This window comes from Ictalurus furcatus, chromosome 27, assembly GCF_023375685.1.
Source record: "Ictalurus furcatus strain D&B chromosome 27, Billie_1.0, whole genome shotgun sequence".
Lineage (NCBI taxonomy): Eukaryota > Metazoa > Chordata > Actinopteri > Siluriformes > Ictaluridae > Ictalurus > Ictalurus furcatus.
This window is the reverse complement of record NC_071281.1, coordinates 14,732,950-14,752,308: the sequence shown is the minus strand read 5'-3', so window position 1 is coordinate 14,752,308 and position 19,359 is coordinate 14,732,950. Positions and strand designations below refer to the sequence as shown.

The following is a 19,359-nucleotide window of genomic DNA, read 5'->3' as shown; positions in this document are numbered from 1 at the left end:
GAGAGCTACACGACAGAGGAATGGAAAAAAATAATAATGAAATAAAATAAAAACATCCAGGGTTTGAGTAGAGGTAGGAAGAGGAGAGGAGAGGAGAGAGTTTGAACCTGATCACATGGAAAGGTTGTACACATTTCCAGAGTGATGTGGTTGGATTTGATTTGATTTGATTTGATTTCATACAAATGATGTTGTCTCTAGAGGTATGAACACTAATCCTGCCCACTGACCTTTGTACTTACTTATTTCACATGGATCATGTAAATTGCAAGCTTGAGATCATGTTGAGAAATAATGTTTTATAAATGATGTATAAGAAATGAATTGAAAAGTAGTACAGATAAGAGATAATGTTTGAATGTTTCCTCAGACACTGGATCAGTTCAGCATTATAAGGAAAATACATGATAAAGTCATATGACACTTCTGCAAAATTACATTAAAAGCTACATACAATACCAAATCACTATACAGACACAAGCAAATAAATATTATTAATGTATGATGCTATATGATTATTGAATTATTGATTATTGGATGACATTCAGCTCTCAGATAAAAAAAAAAAAAAAACATTTAAAATGACAATATTCGTTGAAAATATGTTTTAATCTCACTATTGCAATCAGACAAAGTATTTTCACTCATTTTCTCACACTAATTACAGGCTATGCTGACAGATCAGGGATGCAAAGAGAGAGTGTGTGTGTGTGTGTGTGTGTGTGTGTGTGTGTGTGATTGCTATACTCACAGCTTTTAAACTGTCCTCTGTGTCCATAATATTGAATACACTCTGGACAAATAAAGCCTTGATGATAGAATATAATACTGAATTATTTGAAAATGTCACATGAACCCTAAAATGTAAATCAAGACAATGTTGAAACTAAAAAGGTGAATGTTTTGAGTGTAAGTGATGGCAGTAGCAACTTGTCCAACCAGGTGGTGCTCTTTCTTTCTTTTTCTTTTCTTTCTTTCTTTCTTTCTAAATTTGTATCCTTCCTTGATACAAACCTTTCTTCTATCTACCTATCTAAAGAATTCTTGTCTTGTTACATGATGTAATTAATACACATTTTGTTCTTTCTTTCTTCTATCTATCTATCTGTAAAAATAGTTAAAATTCCCAATAATTCCTCTTGTCTTGGACTCAGCTGATAGCATTTCTGAGAGAGAGAGAGAGAGAGAGAGAGAGAGAGAGAGAGAGAGAGAGAGAGCCCTAGTGAAAATATGGTCCTGTGGTACAACTGTAAATATTTTTCAGGGTGAAGGAGATGAAAAATCATTTAAAAAATCGATGCCTGCTTCCTATAGCCCATCTCAAACAAATCAATCATAATCTTAACCAGCTGGCAGGAGAAAGGGGAGGCATGCAATCTTTGTCTGAAATCTCTAATTTCTGAATCCATTCTCATAACAGGGCCATCATCTGACCATTTAACTCGGCTAACGGTGTGCCTCCCTCCTGAGGCCCTGGGGAAATGCAGCGAGGGCATGAGGATCCTGAGTCAGAGGACTACTTCTGACTACCCCTGTCTACCCTTTATAACCCTGCCTACCCCTGTCTACCCTGTCTAACCCTGCCTACCCCTGTCTACCCTGTATAACCCTGCCTACCCCTGTCTACCCTGTATAACCCTGCCTACCCCTGTCTTCCTCTGCCTACCCCTGTCTACCCCTGCCTAGCCCTATCTACCTCTGTCTACCCCTGCCTACCTCTGCCTACCCCTGCCTACCCCTGTCTACCTCTGTCTACCCCTGTATACCCCTATCTACCCCTGTCTACCCCTGTATACCCCTGCCTACCTCTGTCTACCTCTGTCTACGCCTGCCTACCCCTGCCTACCCCTGCCGACCCCTGCCTACCCCTGTCTACCCCTGTATACCCCTGCCTACCTCTGTCTACCCCTGTCTACGCCTGCATACCCCTGCCTACCCCTGCCGACCCCTGCCTACCCCGTCTTCCCCTGCCTACCCCTGTCTTCCCCTGTATACCCCTGCCTACCCCGTCTGACTCCTTTTTTAATTGACATTGGTAGGTGAAGCTTCTGTTGAATAGAAATGCACTTTAAGGATTATGGCGTAAATGTCAGGTGTTAAAAATAAATAAAAGGCAGGTGATCGTAACAGCCCTTATAACATTCAGCTTTGATCTTTTGATCTAGTGCTTAGACTGTACAGATCGTATAATATTTCTAATATTCAGAAAGTATACATTTTCACTTCAAAGTAAAGCACATTATACTGAAAAAATAAACATTCTTCTTATTATCAGACTTTACACTGCATGTAATATTTACTGGAGTGTGTACAACAAATATGATTTATGCATATATTCACAATAATAATAATACTCTACAAATCATACATGTAATGAGAACGCACATCTGTAACTCGGCTATACAATACCTCAGCCTGCGTCTATTTTATCCTGGAAATCTGAGCAGACGACAATAAATCCAAGGCACTGAAGACTGAAATGATAAACACATATATAAAAGAATGAACAAATTCATTAACACTGGATTAAATGACTAGAGGGTGGAAAATCAAGTGGATTCCCAGTTTAGCACTTCTTGTTTGAAGAGGTTTAAACCAGACAATCCACTAATCCAGTTTTAGTGAGCGATTGCTCTTCGGAGTTTAATGCTTCCTCTTATCTAAACCACCTCATTCAACTGAGTGGCTAATTAACAAGCACTTGATGAGCTGAGGTGTGTTAGAGTAGAGAAAATCTGCTGGAACAGATTTGATCTAATCGGTGCGTTTGCTCTGCTTTTGTGTGGATATGCAGATGGGAAGCTGTACAGGTTTAAAGGATGTGTTTATTAACGTTTTAGATGAGGACACAAGGTACTTTTAAGGTACACTAAATGTACTTTTGGTACCTTTAATATGGATCTTGCATCTGGAAATGTAGACACATGTAGTATAAGTTTAAAATGATTCAAAGTACATACATAGAGTAATCATTTTTTTTTATTTTTTTGTTAGAGTGAAGCTTTAAAGATACACTTTACTAGTACTACATACTAAAGGGACCAAAGATGTACCCTTGATTGATGGTACGACCCCAGTGACAGGGAAATGTACAGTTACAGTTTAGTACCCTTTTTTTTTTCTCTGAGAGTACAATTAGAAATATTTATGCCTCATAAATATTTCTAATTGTACTCTCAGAGAAAAAAAGGATTATTACATGCATTATTACTATTGTTAATTAACCACATATTATTATTATTATTATTATTATTATTATTATTATTATTATTATTATTATTGGGAGCCTCCTGCCACACATGTGTTTAATCATTTAATAAAATTGCAAGGTCAGAAAGAAATCAGCCCCCATTATTTGGCGCGGATCTCCCCAAAGCACAGGAGGCGGATTGTTTTGAATTTCAATTGGCTTGGAAGTGTCCAAAGGCCCCGAGCTAATCCATCAAAGACTATTCGCCATGAGTTAATCGCTTTACAGCGGGTTCGGAGTGAGAAGGAGCGTTGGACTGCTCTGCTTCTGCTTTACACACACACACACACGCACACACACACACACACACACACACACACAGGAGGTAAAAAAAAATCCTGTCAATGCGCTTTCCAACTTCATTTAACCCGCATCTGTGGCACTAACACTCTGCTGACTAATCACAGAATAATTAGTATTTTAAAAAAATGCACTATTTCTGCCTGAGGCATTTTTAAACCTCCTTAAACCCTTCTCTTCTGATGAAATGTCTTTCGTATTTAACGCCATGGAGCATCTTTTTAGACAAAATGTTAACATTTTTTGCATCTCTGCCCTTGCGATGTTGCATTCAGACAAAAAAAAAAACAAAACAACAAAAAAGCAGGACAGACATGTGTCCATCTTTTTTGTTTTATAGGCTACATGACAATCACGCATGCAAGCCTTTTTAAAGAAAGTCTAGCTGCCCAGTTTTAGCTTTTTATATTTTAGCTTTATTTGTTATTTGTGTTTTAATCACAAAGACCAATTAAATCGGTTAGAGACAATAACTAATAGCGGATTTTATTTATTTATTTATTTATTTATTTATTTATTTCATTTACTTTTTAATTTATTTATTTATTTTTACTGAACGCATGTCTATCACGGAAAACGTCTTAATGTCTTTTATCATTAATTATTTTATTTATTCATCTATTTGTTTATTTATTTATTTATTTATAAATCCGTTAGAAACCACAGCTAATAGCAGAGCTGTTTTTTGTTTGTTTGTTTTTTTAAGGAAGTACCCGGAAAAAAATACAATAAAACTAAAATAAATAAAAATGATCAAATTCTAAATACTAGCAACCCAATTTTCAATTTCTAAAAAAAAAAAAAAAACCCCAATAAAGCTGTACAATATCTCTGAAAGAACTTGAAATGAAGTCTGTATGTAAATTCTACATTCCCTGCATGCACGGCTCGCCGAGAGAGAAAGTTCTCAAAGTGATGCTCGCTCGACCAATTTCCCGGACGATGCGTTTTCAATATATATATATATAAGCTAGCGGAAACATGCATATTTCTTACCTCACTCCCAACCTCCGAGCCGCATCCGAGCTCCTTCTCCCCATCCCTGCTCTCCTTCAGTCCTCAGAGCTGAACACACACTCCTGCCGGTGAAGAGGAGGAAGTAATTATCACCGATAATAGACTATCAATGAACAGTGACGTCACCAGAAAGGGTATCCAAGGCAACCGGCACGCTATCTAAGGGTGACCTGGCATTGGCCAGTTATAACGTCCTTCAAACTGGAGCTGGAAACATAATTGGCCAATGGGGCGTTGAATGGAGGGTTAAAATCCTCCAGAGGGTTGAGTCAGGTCCAGATTGAGAGGAGAAAAGAAAAAGAACGATAAAGAAAGAGCGGTAATAATAATAATAATAATAATAATAATAATAATAATAATAATAATAATAATAATAATAATATTCAGCAGCCGTCTGCTTTATTTCTCTTATCATCCTTGACATGTATGACCCATTTAAACATGTTGCATAAAATTATACACCATGTAACTATTATTTGTGTAGTGATTGGAATCTGGACAACTGACTGAAATGAAAATGTCTCCTATTTGCTTTATGATGCATAACGTGCATATTATTATTATTATTATTATTATTATTATTATTATTATTATTATTATTATTATAGTAGCTATTCTCTACAACGGATCAAAAGCTCATTGCCACGTTGAAAGTGGGTGGTGACCAGGACAGGGATGGGGGTGAAATAAATATGTTTTACAGCGTGACTGTATCTCGACTTCTGCTTGGCTCTTTAATGGTTTCAGTCCTTTTCCTCTCCAGAGGCTTTTTAACAGCGCCTACAGCGATCCCTTTCGGCTCAGCGCGGACTTTAACTAACTCGAGCAGTGCAGGGAGAAAAAAAAAAAAAAAAAAAAAAAAAGGGAAAAGAAAAAACAACAACAAAAAAAAAACAAAACTAAACAAAACAAAAAAAACCAAACAAAACTAGAAAAACAGTCTACATGAATGCAAATCTCAAAAACACATTGTCTACAAAATGTTTATGTTACCTGAATATTACATAGACTATTAATAATAATAATAATAATAATAATAATAATAATAATATTATTATTAAATACATGTGCCTTCTTGCCTGCTCTTTTCAGAGATACATTTCTATTACTTCTAGGCTGGACATAATATTTTATAGGAATATAAAGGATATAAAGTATATAACAGGATAATAAGCATCAATATTGGCCATCTATTACAATAAGGCCTACTATTATATTATATCCTATTTATACAGTCGGTTAAGACTACTAGAGTGGACCATGTGCATTTTAAACCTAAATAGCTTGCGTTCAGCTTGTTTTATTGCCATAATGGGCATGATACGGTGCACGTATGGTTTTCAAGCAAGCAAAATGAAATAAACCGGGATAAATCGGGGATCTCCTAGGGCGCAGAGACAGATATCAGTGTAAATCAAAGCGGCTTAGAGGCCATGGCCGTGGCCTCATATGGACTTTAATATGTGTGTGTGTGTGTGTGTGTGTGTGTGTGTGTGTGTGTGTGTGTGTGTGTGTGTGTGTGTGTGTGTGTTCGGGGATTTGTGCTAAACAGGAGGAAGAGCCGTTTCATTCCTGAATCTCAGTCTAAAAAGTGTCACTTAGGCTATCGCCTGTCAAAAGTTAGTACTCACTCGGTCTCGTCCTGTGAAGAACCGATTCAGAGTCGCACTCATGCGCACTGACAACAGTGACTGCAGTTAAACTGACTCATTTTCACAGCGTCGAGTTCAAATAATACAAATAATATATATATTTTGAAAATTCTCATTAAACGACTGTAAGACAGCACTTTTTTCAAGGCACCAACAAAAATCGCATAAGCCTTTCCGTTATTCGGAGAGCTATACGGTATGTACTGTCAACAAGACAAGAAAAAAATAAAAATAAATGCAAGAAACAGAAGGGAAAAAAAACCTGGAAGACGAAAGAAAGAGCAGCAGAACATGTAGCGTTTCTCCTCTGGTGTTTGGCAAAGCGGTCTCTGGCAGCCAGCTTAGTCCATTTGCTATTAATCAAGTGTGAAAGTGACGGCTTCATGTGTTTAGAGAACGAGGGAAGTTGGAGCTGATGCGCTCTCGGCTCGCATGAGATCGCCATCCAGGGGCTGAAGCGGTTCGGTCTAAAGCAATGAGGCTTGTTAGAGGCAGAAAAAAGGGGGGGGGGGTTGTTAGCGAATGTCTCTGCGCGAGTGTGTCAGAGAGAGAGAGAGTGAGAGAGAGAGAGAGAGAGAGAGAGCGCTGGAACCGAGCACCAGCTCTCCTGCTCCCTCTCTGACTACACCCGAGAGGAGGAGCGTGAGGAGGCGACGTAGTGGGCGTCAGAATCCTCAATTTCCAACTTAGCATCCTGGCAGGGCACTCCGCGGCGCAAAGCCCCGTCTGAGACGCGCAAAAAAAGAAAACTTTCTCGCTCAAAAACACGGCATGAGAGAGGCGACAGGTCGAAGCTGCGAGGGTCCGACTCGAAAAGTCGACCATCACTGATCCACAACAACAACCACAATAACAAAAACATCAACAAGAACAGTCAGGTTCGAGTTAACGGAGAGAAGTCAGAAGTCTATGCATTCGTCGCTCCTTCTGATTTCCAGTGCGCGAAGGCGACGGACGCGCGCTCTGCTCATCAGGGACTCTATGCGCGAGCGAGGACAACTGTGTGTGTGAAAGTGGGGGAAAAAAAAAAAGAGGATTACAAAGTGCACCGATAAAGAAGCTCGTTCTCCGGCGCTTGGCCATGGCGTACCCTCAGGGCTACTTGTATCAACCGTCCGCCTCTTTGGCGCTCTACTCGTGCCCAGCGTACAGCACGAGCGTGATCTCGGGCCCGCGCACCGAAGAGCTCGGTAGATCGTCGTCAGGCTCTGCATTCGCACCATACGCCGGATCCACGGCGTTCAGCAGCGCCTCAGCCGCCTACAGCTCGCATCTGCCGTACGGAGCGGACGCTGCAGCCGCCGCAGCCACTTTCACCTCCTACGTGGTGAGTAAGTTTTTTATTTTTTGTTTTGTTTTGTTTTGTTTTGTTTTTTTGTTTTTCTTTTCTTTTCATTTGTTGTTTGTTTGTTTCACCCCGTGTGATAGCTGTAGCTTGGGCAAACTTACAGGGCCGATTGCTTGTGTCCCTAATTTGTTTGTATGTAATTGCGCATGTTGTCTGCGATAGTTTTTGGCTATGCAAGTTAACCAAATACAGTTTCAGCTTCTTTAAATTGGATGCATTTTCTGACACTCTTAGATTATAAATATTGGGATACAAAAAGAAAAAAGGCTGTTTTGCTCGAAGAATAAAAATGGCTTGAAAAACAAGTCGTGCAAAAGATTTCCAGCAGCAAACATTTGCGTCGCATTTACATATGAGTTACATATGGCCCCATATAGCAAAATCTTCTTAAAATGAAACATAAAAGGTTGGTTGAAATTATGATTGTTGTTATGATTTAAGAGCGAGCGTTTTGTTAATTTTGTTATTTCATAAAACAAACAAACAAAAATGTTCCGTTAAATAAAAACAATGTCTGCCAGCGTGTCATAACAAACTGAGAGCATGCAAAAAATATTATGAGACTATGAAGAAAATGTGAAGAAAATATTAAATGTATGTGTATATATATATATATATATATATATATATATATATATATATATATATATATATATATATTTCTGAATAATAGAAATAAGTTGCAGAATATAGGATACGTTGAGAAGTGTATTTTAAGCGTTGGTTTTGTTTAAATGTTTAAAAATATTAATTTTCACAAATTGTAAAATGTGTGTGGTTTCTCGCTTCAGTTATGTGATTAATTTGTGTGTGCATGTGTGTGTGTGTGTGTGTGTGTGTGTGTATTGTTTTACGTGAAGGTTTAAGTTTGGAGGGCTTGTTAAACTTACATCACGTTAGTGTTAGTGTTTGTATGTATGGAATATGTGGTTACGTGGTAGAGTGGGCTTAATTGTATATATATATATATATATATTTGTTTTTTTTTTTTTTGGTGGGTTTCTTGCAGAGTTCCCCCTATGATCACACGTCAGGCATGGCTGGCTCTATCGGTTATCACCCATACGCAGCTCCACTGGGTTCATACCCGTATGGTGACCCTGCGTACCGTAAGAACGCGACCCGGGACGCCACCGCGACTCTGAAGGCCTGGCTCAACGAGCACCGCAAGAACCCATATCCTACCAAGGGCGAGAAGATAATGCTGGCCATCATCACCAAGATGACCCTCACCCAGGTGTCCACCTGGTTCGCCAACGCCAGGAGGAGACTGAAGAAGGAGAACAAGATGACCTGGACGCCGCGCAACAGGAGCGAGGACGAGGAGGAGGACGAGAACATCGACCTGGAGAAAAACGACGACGACGAGCCTAACAAGCCTATTGACAAGGGAGACTCGACAGATACGGAGACAGGTCTGTGGAAAAATCATCAATTTTTAATTCGCAGTCGTTTTTTCCCACTCCGGGCGCAAAATTGATTGCTGGTTAATGGCGGTGTATTATTTATAATAGGACAATTGCTTTAAATAATAATCACCTTGAGCTCTAATTTGACTCCTTATGGAGTGAGAATTGCTGGTGACGCGGGGTGTTTTGCAGTCCATTTATCTTGAGCTGCATAATAGGGGCACAGCTGGCGTACTGAATCTCATTTATTACAATCCGATTATTATTATTATTATTATTATTATTATTATTATTATTATTATTATTATTCTGGTGCAAATAATAATAATCACCATAGGGTAGTAATATTTGTTTATTTGTTTGTTTTTCAGATATTAACGTCTTCTATATTCAATTTAAATTCTATCATATCTATATATATTACATTAAATGTATATATATATATATATATATATATATATATATATATATATATATATATATATATATATATAGTATAATAAGCTCAATCATTATATATTGCTCATTATAATGTACTATATATATATATATATATATATATATATATATATATATATATATATATATATATATATATATATATATATATATATATTATAATGCTTTATATGATGTGTATATGATTCAATTTACATTTTGCCATTTTTCAGATCCCAAAATTCTGCACGTGGGTGAGGCGCCATGCGACAGATTTCAAGACGACCACCACGGCAAAGACTCGGACCCTCTGCTCAGCGACTCGGACCTGAAGGAGGTGGACGAGCGCGCGGACGCACTCGTGGACCCGTCAAAAGCCACTACGTCGTCGCCGTCTCTCGTGCAGCGGGCCCACGAGCTCGGCGTGCACGACAGGCCGCCGGAAGTGGCGCACGGCGCCTCCGCGGTCAATCACAGCAACGCCACGTCCGTTATCCATTCTCCTCCGTCCGCGCCAAAGCCTAAACTGTGGTCTCTGGCGGAAATAGCCACGTCTTCGGACAGGTGCAGAGGAGGAGGCGGCGGTGGCGGCGGCGGCGACGCAGGGGGCACAGCTCAGAACGCTCTACCGGCGGCCAGCGCCGCGTCTCCAAGCCGGACCTCGACGCAGTGCGCGCTCCCGAGCGGCGCCGTGCTCTCCCGGCCTCTCTACTACACGTCGCCGTTTTACGCGGGCTACACGAACTACGGCTCTTTCGGCCACCTGCACGGCAGCCACGGCTCCGTCACGAGCTCGGCAGCGACGCACTTCAACGGAATAAGTCCGAGCGTTTTGAACCGAGCCGAGGCTCTTGCCCGAGAAAGCAAAGCAAGGAGCCAAGCGCAGGTAGACCTGTGCAAAGACTCCCCTTATGAACTCAAGAAAGGTATGTCCAACATTTAATACCGGAATTCGTCTCCGCGCTCATGGACTATTATTTATTATTTGTGGTTGCATATAAAAGAAGACGACGAAGAAGAGAGAGAGAGAGAGTGAGAGAGAGAAAGAGAGAAAATAATATTAATGATAAAGGGATTTCGGACAGTTATTTTCTGAGTAAATGCTTATCTTCAAATCTTAGTTTCTGAATGGTTAATCAAGATGTAACATCTAAGAATTGTCTTAAAACGCTGCAGCAGCCTAAGTCTATTTGTATTAAAGACTAATATGTATATTTAATGTAGCATTTTTGTATTTAAAATGGACAATACACTATCTTTGAAGTAAATTATGACAAAAAAAAATCGAGTGTGCAGCAGTTGTTTTGGGGCACTTGCATGCTTTTGGATGACAAATGTGACAGCTGCACAGAAAAAAAAAAAAAAAAAAAAAAAACAAGCGAACAATGCTTTAAAAATGTTGAGGCGTTTCTGCGACGTAAAATCACTGAGAGTCATTCAGGTTATTGGGTTCATTTTTTTTTCCTGATTGTCCGGGGATTTAAAATAATAATAAAAATATATATATATATATATATATATATATATATATATATATATATATATATATCACACAATCAGAGGTGAAAGTCACAGCTTTAGAAATTCAGTGAAGTAGGTCTATATGATTGTTATTATTATTATTCTTATTATTCTGAAACGCTTCATGGTCGGGTATTTTAATAACCTTTTATAACCGGATCTTTTATCACCTATATGAGGGGATAATAGGTATCATTGACTCACAGGCGTGAACGTACTTGAGCAGGTGAATATTGATATGACAACGCTGGCCGAAGTGTCGAGCAGTCATTTAACCCAATTACACTCCATGCGCGTCGTGTTATGTGCCGAGCGATCGGGTGTTGAACTCCAGTAATGAGTTCGATTTTATGCCAAATTTAGACCCTCTTTACTGTTTCCGAGGCGTAGCGACTGAGAGGCACCCGCCAATGCAATGCTCTGAGGTGTTTGGGGAATATGCGTCTCGGTTATACTCTTAATGGTGTGAAAGGTTGAATAAATAGCACTGCGGATTACGGACTCGGGTGCAATCGCCATGAGCACCGTGTGCCTGCGCCTCTAGACCCTTTCTCAAGGAAAGCTCTATAGCTCTACCCTCCTCCGCAGGTAGGTGTCACACTTGCTCCTAATACGGGCCGTGCACTTTTAAACACACACACTCAGAGGGAGCATCTTGCCTCAGGTGGCACGCCAGGAGGAGGAAATGGACCTCTGTCAAACCCAACTAAACTAACAGTGGATCAGGGCCGCAAGCACGTGCTTACACTTTTGTGTGGAAAATAAATAAATAAATAAATAAATGGGGTTTATTTATTTATTTATTCAAAGTATCAAAGTACAAGCCGAATTAACATTACAAGCGTTTAAACTCAGCATTCAACATTATTATTATTATTGTTATTGTTATTATTATGGAGATTGTCTGAATTCAGTACAAATCGCTCACCTATATTAAATGTAAACAATCTCTACGAATTGTGCACTATGTATTGACAATTACACTGTAAAACAAAAACGAAATTATTAGAAATCTCACTGATGGAGCATATTACAATAACTAACCAAATACTATATTATATATAAATATATATATATATATATATATATATATATATATATATATATATATATATATATATATATATATATATCACTGGATTTAAATGCAATCAGCGATTTATTGGCAGCCCTAATCCCTTTACAAACCCTATAATTTAAAACAGACACTTATGTTGGGCTCTTGGCACAAGGTTTGGATATTATTGATAATGAACACAGCTAATTTAGAAACATATTAGATTTATTTACGCATATACTACTACTACTAACAACAACAACAACAACAACAACAATAATAATAATAATAATAATAATAATAATAATAATAATCAGTAGACGTATTAAAGGGGAGCAGATTGCCCAGGTCTGAGGTCGGGTCATTAATCTCTATAGTTTACTTTGCGCCCTCCACTTGAAAAGTCCCCTGGGTTACACTGAATTCCCGCAGCTCTAATGTCTTTCCCCCTGCAGCCCCGAGACCCGCCATATTTCATCTCTCACTACACCCCAGCCTCCTAAATAGCATAATCACCTTTTCTTTTCTTTTTCTTTTTTTCCCCCAGCTCCCCTCTAGGAATTGATGCTCCTCTACGCATTAAAAACCTTTTTTAGTAGATTTAAGCAAAACGGAAACGACATTCCAGAGTGCCATAGGACATTCTCCTAGCCAAGTAAACATTTATTGGTTTTGAGTTGCCACATTTTACGGCAGTATTTTCCCCATCGTTTATATATATATATATATATATATATATATATATATATATATATATATATATATATATATATATATGTATGTATGTATGTATGTATCAAGCTTGACTTTCACAGGCCTAGAATATTGAGCTATCGATAATAATTTACGATCTCATTTTCCGCCTGATGGAAATCAATTGAACGTTTAAACGGATAAACTAGAAGTAGAAGGGAAAGCCCGGTTCAAAGGCTTTGGGTATACAATAGCGGTTTGAACACTGCAGAGAGAGAGAGAGAGAGAGAGAGAGAGAGAGAGAGAGAGAGAGAGAGAGAGAGAGAGAGAGAGAGAGAGAGAGAGAGAGAGAGAGAGAGAGAGAGGGGGGACGGCTAATAGGTTCAGTAACAGTCGTGTGAAATCCTCCCCACTAATTTCTGCACTCAGTAGCCTAGGACTGTTTTTTTTCCTCCTATATTTAGTCGTTATCAGCTCTCGGGGATATTTGCAAAGGCCCGGATCACGTGACTGATCCGCCCCTGTCGCTTCATTTGATGTGTAAATTTTATGGCATGAAGAAAACGGCTACACTTTATGGATATTATGGATATCGGTGTATATGTGATCACAGGCCTATAACTACCTTTCTGCTTTACGTGCACTTATACGAGCAACAAAAGTTACACACTTCCGTGCAGTTGCAGACAATTATTTCTTTTTCACTATTGCAAAGAAGAACGTTGATTCTTTCCCCCATCTACAATCTTGTTTCTAATCGACCGAATTCACACCAGGTTTACTAAAATGTAAAATGTCATGATCTCTGAATTGCTCGCGCAACCTTTTGCACATTTAAGCGAGGCTCAGACATGTAGGAAAGCTAATTACTCTCAAAATGTTAGACAGGAAAAAAGAGAGAAAATAATTAGAGGTTAACTCAGTTGTGCCTAAGCAACAACTCAGAACTTGTAATAAGATCCAGAGATTCATATTCACTTCGGTATTTCATATTTTTGGGGGGATGAAACTGGAAGCAATGTGTTGTGCAACGAAACAATTTTATTTATTTATTTATTTATTTATTTATTTATTTATTGTCTGCTTTATTTAATCATCAAAACAGATTTCACTGGGCCATGCGACTTTGACAGGCTGTAGTGAACTTCTTATAGGCAGAAAAACAACAAATAAAGGGTAAAACTGCAAGGAATGAAACAAAGAATACAAGTGCTAAATTTATTATAATACAGAGCAGAAACGCGTCTCGCGCTTATCTTTAATTGTTCTTTAATGAGTGAATACCTAGATTTCTTTTCGAAATATTTCATAAAACTTACTGACATTTCATTGTGTTTCTAATAAAAAAAAAAAATAAAAAAAAAACCCCAAACAAAACCGGTGTATTTATCAGGGTTATAAAGGGGAGGAAAGGATTTTAAAGATATTTTTTTTTATGACCCGACATGAAATCCCACACTTAGAATTGTGGGTAATTTCATCCGCTAAACATATAAAAATGAAATCTATAAAACATTACGATTTCAAGAAAGAAATGTAACCAAAAATGTAGAAAAAAAAATGAAAATGAGGCAGGAAAATAACCCATGAAGCAATAAAAGAGAGAGAGAGAGAGAGAGAGAGAGAGAGAGAGAGAGAGTGCGCGCGTGTGTGTGTGCGTTCCAACGAAAATCGAAGAGCACAAATTGTCCTGGACCTAGTCACGTGACATGCTCGCTTCCGCGTTTCCTAAAACAAATATCTGTAGCTATAGAAAGTAAAACAAAAACAAAAACAAAAGCATAATAACAATAATAATAATACGAATTAAATAAATATATGCAGAACATGGTGTTTAGATAAAAAGTGAATAAATAAGGCAGTTTATAATCGAATGTGATACAACATTTTGTTTTTTGTTTTTTCTGATAATGTAACCCATTGCTGAAGAGTTAGGCTACACCTGCCGCCCTGTATCTGTGCGCGTGCGCGCGCGTGTGTGTGTGTGTGTGTGTGTGTTTGTGTGTGTGTGTGTGTGTCAACCTGTTGATGATCGCGTTGCAAAAATGTGCTGCACCAAGTGTTTCCCAAAAGATCGTGGACTTTTATATCAGCAGCAGCCTGATAACAGCCGATGTCTACATGATCTCTCATCAGTGACAAGCCTCCAGCTGAGCCGAATCATATTCAGCCCGATCGTGTAAAAGGACACCATTTTTATTTGGCGCGCTGCACATCCGGGAAAAGCAACAGAGCAACAGAGCAAGTTCGTCCAAATACTGACAGAATCTTTTTTTTTTTTTTAGTCTGAATCCACTCTTTACTTGAAGTGATTCGTTTGCTCAAATGCTTGTCTTAAATGAAGGATGGTAAAAAAAAAAGGAGAAAGGGGGAAAAGAGAAAGAAAGTATTATCATTTGACCTGTTCTCTAGCACAGCTGGAGCAGAGTCGCTCTCTCTCTCTCTCTCTCTCTCTCTCTCTCTCTCGGATTTTAAGAAGAGAAGGAAAAATAATAATAACAATGATGAATAAAGACAGAAGCAGAGGGAAAGAGATGGAGACCATGGCCTAGAGAAGATCTTATTAATTTCTCCTTTTCTGTTGTTTTTCTAACGGAGAGAGAGAGAGAGAGAGAGAGAGAGAGAGAGAGTCCTAGCACAGATTTGTTTTAAACTGATTTTTTTTCAGTTGTTGTTGTTTTTTTTTAAGCAAATAAATAAATAGACACACACACACACACACACACACACACACACACACACACACACACACAGAGAGAGAGAGAGAGAGAGAGAGAGAGAGAAGGCCTATAGCTCAGAATGTATTTTATTTATTTGTTTTAAGAAAAGGAGTATTTATGTATGTATGTATTTATTTATTTATTTTTTAAAGCAAGGACAAACATAATAATAAATAAAAGAGACACAGCTTATATAATAAGCGGAGTGTAGTTGAATTTTTTTTTTTTTTTTTTTTTTTTTTTTTTTTTTTAAGAGAGAGAATGGTGTCATTTGCCTAATTTTTGTCTAAACCTTTTCACTCGTCTCCTCTTCTCCACACCTCTCCACAAACTGGAGTGGAGTGCTCTCTCTCTCTCTCTCTCTCTCTCTCTCTCGCTCTCCCTCCCTCTCTCTCTCTCTCCCCCCCCATTGGAGCACGCTGGGAAAACCGCCTCCCCTTTTTTTATTTAATCATCCGATCCCACTGAGGAAGCGCTTAATTAATTATGGGGGCTAAAAATGCAGGCCAGCTGTTCCTCTCCTCTCCGCACTGCTTCCGCAAGGTGTGTGTGTGTGTGTGTGTGTGTGTGTGTGTGTGTGTGAGAGAGAGAGAGAGAGAGAGAGCGAGAGAGTGAGTGAGTGACGTGGCCACGGGGCCTCATTTTCACAAATTAGCTCCATTTTCTCCTTCAAAAAAAAATACCAAATAGCTGTCAGGGCTCGTCTGACGTGGGCGTTTCGTTGGTTATTAAAGACCTCGCACTTTGTGTCTGTATGTGTGTGTGTGTGTCCTGATGAGGACCAAATATCCCCGCAAAAAAGGAGTATGTGACATGTTTGACCTTGTGGGAACATTTGGTTGGTCCCTACTAAGAAAACTTATGTTGTTTTTTAAAATTTTTTTTATTTATTTATTTTTCCAAAAAGTGGAGCCTTTTTAATAATAATAATAATAATAATAATAATAATAATAATAATAATAATAATAAAATCAAGTTAAATCAAAACAAATAAGAACCTAAAGGTTTCCTTCTGGTTACTGGTTACTGAGGTTAATGTCATGGTTAGATCCAGGTACAGCATATCAGCTAACTGCATTTATAATATCAGTGGAAGGTACTCACAAGGGTAGTAAGAGAAGTGTGTGTGTGTGTGTGTGTGTGTGTGTGTGTGTGTTAGGCAGCACATAAATCCTTCAGGTTTGAAGCACATCCGAAATAGGCAGGGACACAATGTAAACGTGCTCAGATTTAACCGACAGCTCGTGATTTACTGCTGTTTTTCTCTCTCTGCAGCCCTGGACTTCAGCCGCTGTTTTTCTATGGTTTTCTCCAGGGACAGATTACACTTGCCTCATTCGGCTGTCTGACCGGCCGAGAGAAACCTACACTCTCAGAAAAAAAAAAAAATAGTACTAAACTGTACCTTTCCTTGTCACTGGGGTGGTACACTCAATCGAGGGTACTAGTTTTATGTCTGTTTCACATGGAAACATGGATGTAGTGTATACCATTACAAATGATTTAAGGTACATAAATGAAATGGACCATGATTAAAGCTTTTCTCTAAAAACTGAAGGTACACTCACTATAAGCAGCATTCGAGGTAATTCATAGTAAAGGTACACAAGGTGTAAGTGTGATTGTGGGTACCAACCCAGTGAGACTGAAAGGTACGGTTTACTCGCTCTACAACCGAGCAGATCCACAGGAATATCACCTAATATTTATATATTTATTTCTTTTTAAATAACTAAAGAACGAAGAGCAAGCTTCTTTTAAAGAGAATTACACTGAATTGGGACAGGGTGTGTTCCACTAAAACAGCCTTTATACCCTTTCACTCTTTTATTAGCTTATTTGTACAACGTTAAAGTGAGAAAAACCAATAATGATGAAATAAATGTTAGATTGCTTTCTTTTTTTGTTTTGTTTTATGAAAGACTAGAATGTTTTTTGTTTGTTTGTTTGTTTGTTTGTTTTTTAACATTTAGGTGTGAATTCCAGGAAATGTTTCCACAGATTCATTGTGGATCATTCAAATTAAAATGGCACACAAATAAATCTGTAATTTGATTACTGTAAGACGTGTTTTTATTTTCTTCTCACACAGATACAATTACACTTGCCTCAATTATTCACTTATGGTCGTAGCTTACATATATAGCTACATATACGTGTAATTATACGGGCTTTTCTTCTCAGACGAAGACAAATACAAAGGTGTTTTTATTATTATGTTTAAAAAAAAATTACAGCAACACAGACAGAATTTCCAATATGTCGACACATTCACTGTCTGTCCTTGGAGCCTCAAGGCATCACTTAGGCGAGATAAGCAGTCCTATTATTCCTCTCTTTAATGGTTCTGATGAAGATTGATGAACTGTTTTCTTTACAGGGACTTCAGAGGGTCCATGCTATGGATGGAGGGAAGGAGAGAGAGAGAGAGGGAGAGAGAGATGGAGATAGAGGGGAACTGAAGGAATGGAAAGGAGGTCTACAAGTTTGCCTGAGTGTTTATTTACCTTTGCCCTTTTTTTAATGATCCCTTTCAAGCAGACATCTGTTCCACATTAAGACACTGATATTTAACGTAATGATGTGCTCACTTGGTAAGATGGAGGCAAAGAGAGAAAGGGGGGGAGGGGGGGGGGGATTGGCTATGATTGACCTCCCACCTGGAGGTCACATCGAAGAGTGCAGAGCTCCTGTCTAATTTCTCATGCATTTATTTATTTATTTATTTCTGTCTGACCAGTTAGGTTTGTTTTTTTTTTATTATTTAAATTTTTTTTTAGTTAGAGTGTTTTCGCCTCACTCAGGCTGATGGATGCAAATGTGAGCGCTGTAATTGGATCAGCTCCCTAGATACAGATAAACGGCTGCTGCTTTGCTGGGGTTATTTTAAGCTGTGCACAGTGTGTGTGAGTGTGTGTGTGTGTGTACAGAAAGCACTAATGAGAGGGTGGAAGAGACGTGCTATATACACTCAGGCTGGACCAGGCCTAACACACACACACACACAAACATGAAGGAGTTCCCGGAATCTGTGTGTATGACCACCATGCTCATTAAACAATGTAACCATGTGCTGGTGTACAACTGGTCAGCCAATCACAAGCCAAGAAAACAGGAACTCCACCCAAAATTCTTGTATCAGATATTACACTCAACGAATGACAAGGTGTGAACAGAGGACATTGCTGACACTGTCAAAAATAAATAAATAAATGAATAAATAAATAAACAAACACTGGGGAAAATGTTATTATATCGTTTTAAAAGACAATATTTATTTATTTTTAAATAATAAAAAAAAAAAACATGATAAATATATACTGTTGCCTGTTTTTTTTTTTTTTTTTTTTTGTGCCTCGTCTTTTTCAGTCTTCAATGGTTCATATCCGTTGACCACTGTGGCCTCAAATCCATGTTCTTGGCTGACAGGAGTGGAACCCGATGTGGTCTTCTGCTGTTGCAGTCAATCCACCTCAAACTTCAAATTTGTTGTGCATCATGAATCGCTTTTCTGTTCAGTGTGGTTGTAAAGAGTGGTTATTTGAATTACTGTAGCCTTCCTGTCAACTCAAATCAGTCTGCTTAAATCATCCTCCTCTGACCTCTATCATCAACAGGCCGTTTCCACCCACAGAACAGCCACTCACTGGATGTTTTTTTGTTTTTCGCACCATTCTGCATAAACTCTAGAGACTTGTTATGTGACAATCCCAGGAGATCAGCGGCTTCTAAAATACAAAAGACGACAACCAAAGTCACTTAGATCACATTAATCCATTCTGATGTTTGATGTGAAAATGAACTGAAGCTATTGACCTGTATCTTGCATATTTTTCTGCACTGCTGTGACACGATTGGCTGATTGGATAATAGCATGAATGACACCAGTGTAATGTTTTTTAAAAAAAACAAAAAAACAACAAAAAAAAAACAGTATCTACCTATCTGCATTCC

At 38.4% G+C, this 19,359-nt stretch overlaps 1 protein-coding gene and 1 long non-coding RNA gene across 4 annotated transcripts; one reads left to right on the top strand and one right to left on the bottom strand.

The window, feature by feature from the left end:
* Positions 1 to 284: 284 nt before the first annotated feature.
* On the bottom strand, positions 285 to 6,848 carry LOC128603158 (uncharacterized). Of its 2 annotated transcripts, none has more exons than XR_008384982.1 (4): positions 6,199 to 6,848; positions 4,547 to 4,629; positions 2,410 to 2,474; positions 285 to 1,166 (listed from the first exon to the last, which is right to left on the bottom strand). It is a non-coding gene; the product is annotated as an uncharacterized LOC128603158 (long non-coding RNA). The 2 variants fall into 2 exon arrangements; XR_008384984.1 differs by having other exon boundaries at positions 6,482 to 6,848.
* A 61-nt stretch (positions 6,849 to 6,909) lies between these two features.
* irx5a (iroquois homeobox 5a) lies at positions 6,910 to 19,129 on the top strand. 2 transcript variants are annotated; one of them, XM_053617406.1, is made up of 4 exons: positions 6,910 to 7,546; positions 8,577 to 8,982; positions 9,648 to 10,340; positions 16,681 to 19,129. In XM_053617406.1, exons 1-4 carry the CDS (start codon positions 7,301 to 7,303, stop codon positions 16,752 to 16,754), a joined length of 1,419 nt encoding a protein of 472 aa, XP_053473381.1. In that variant the 5' UTR covers positions 6,910 to 7,300; the 3' UTR covers positions 16,755 to 19,129. The 2 variants fall into 2 exon arrangements, with proteins under 2 accessions (XP_053473381.1, XP_053473382.1); XM_053617407.1 differs by lacking the exon at positions 16,681 to 19,129 and having other exon boundaries at positions 6,912 to 7,546; positions 9,648 to 10,357.
* The last annotated feature ends 230 nt before the right edge of the window (positions 19,130 to 19,359 follow it).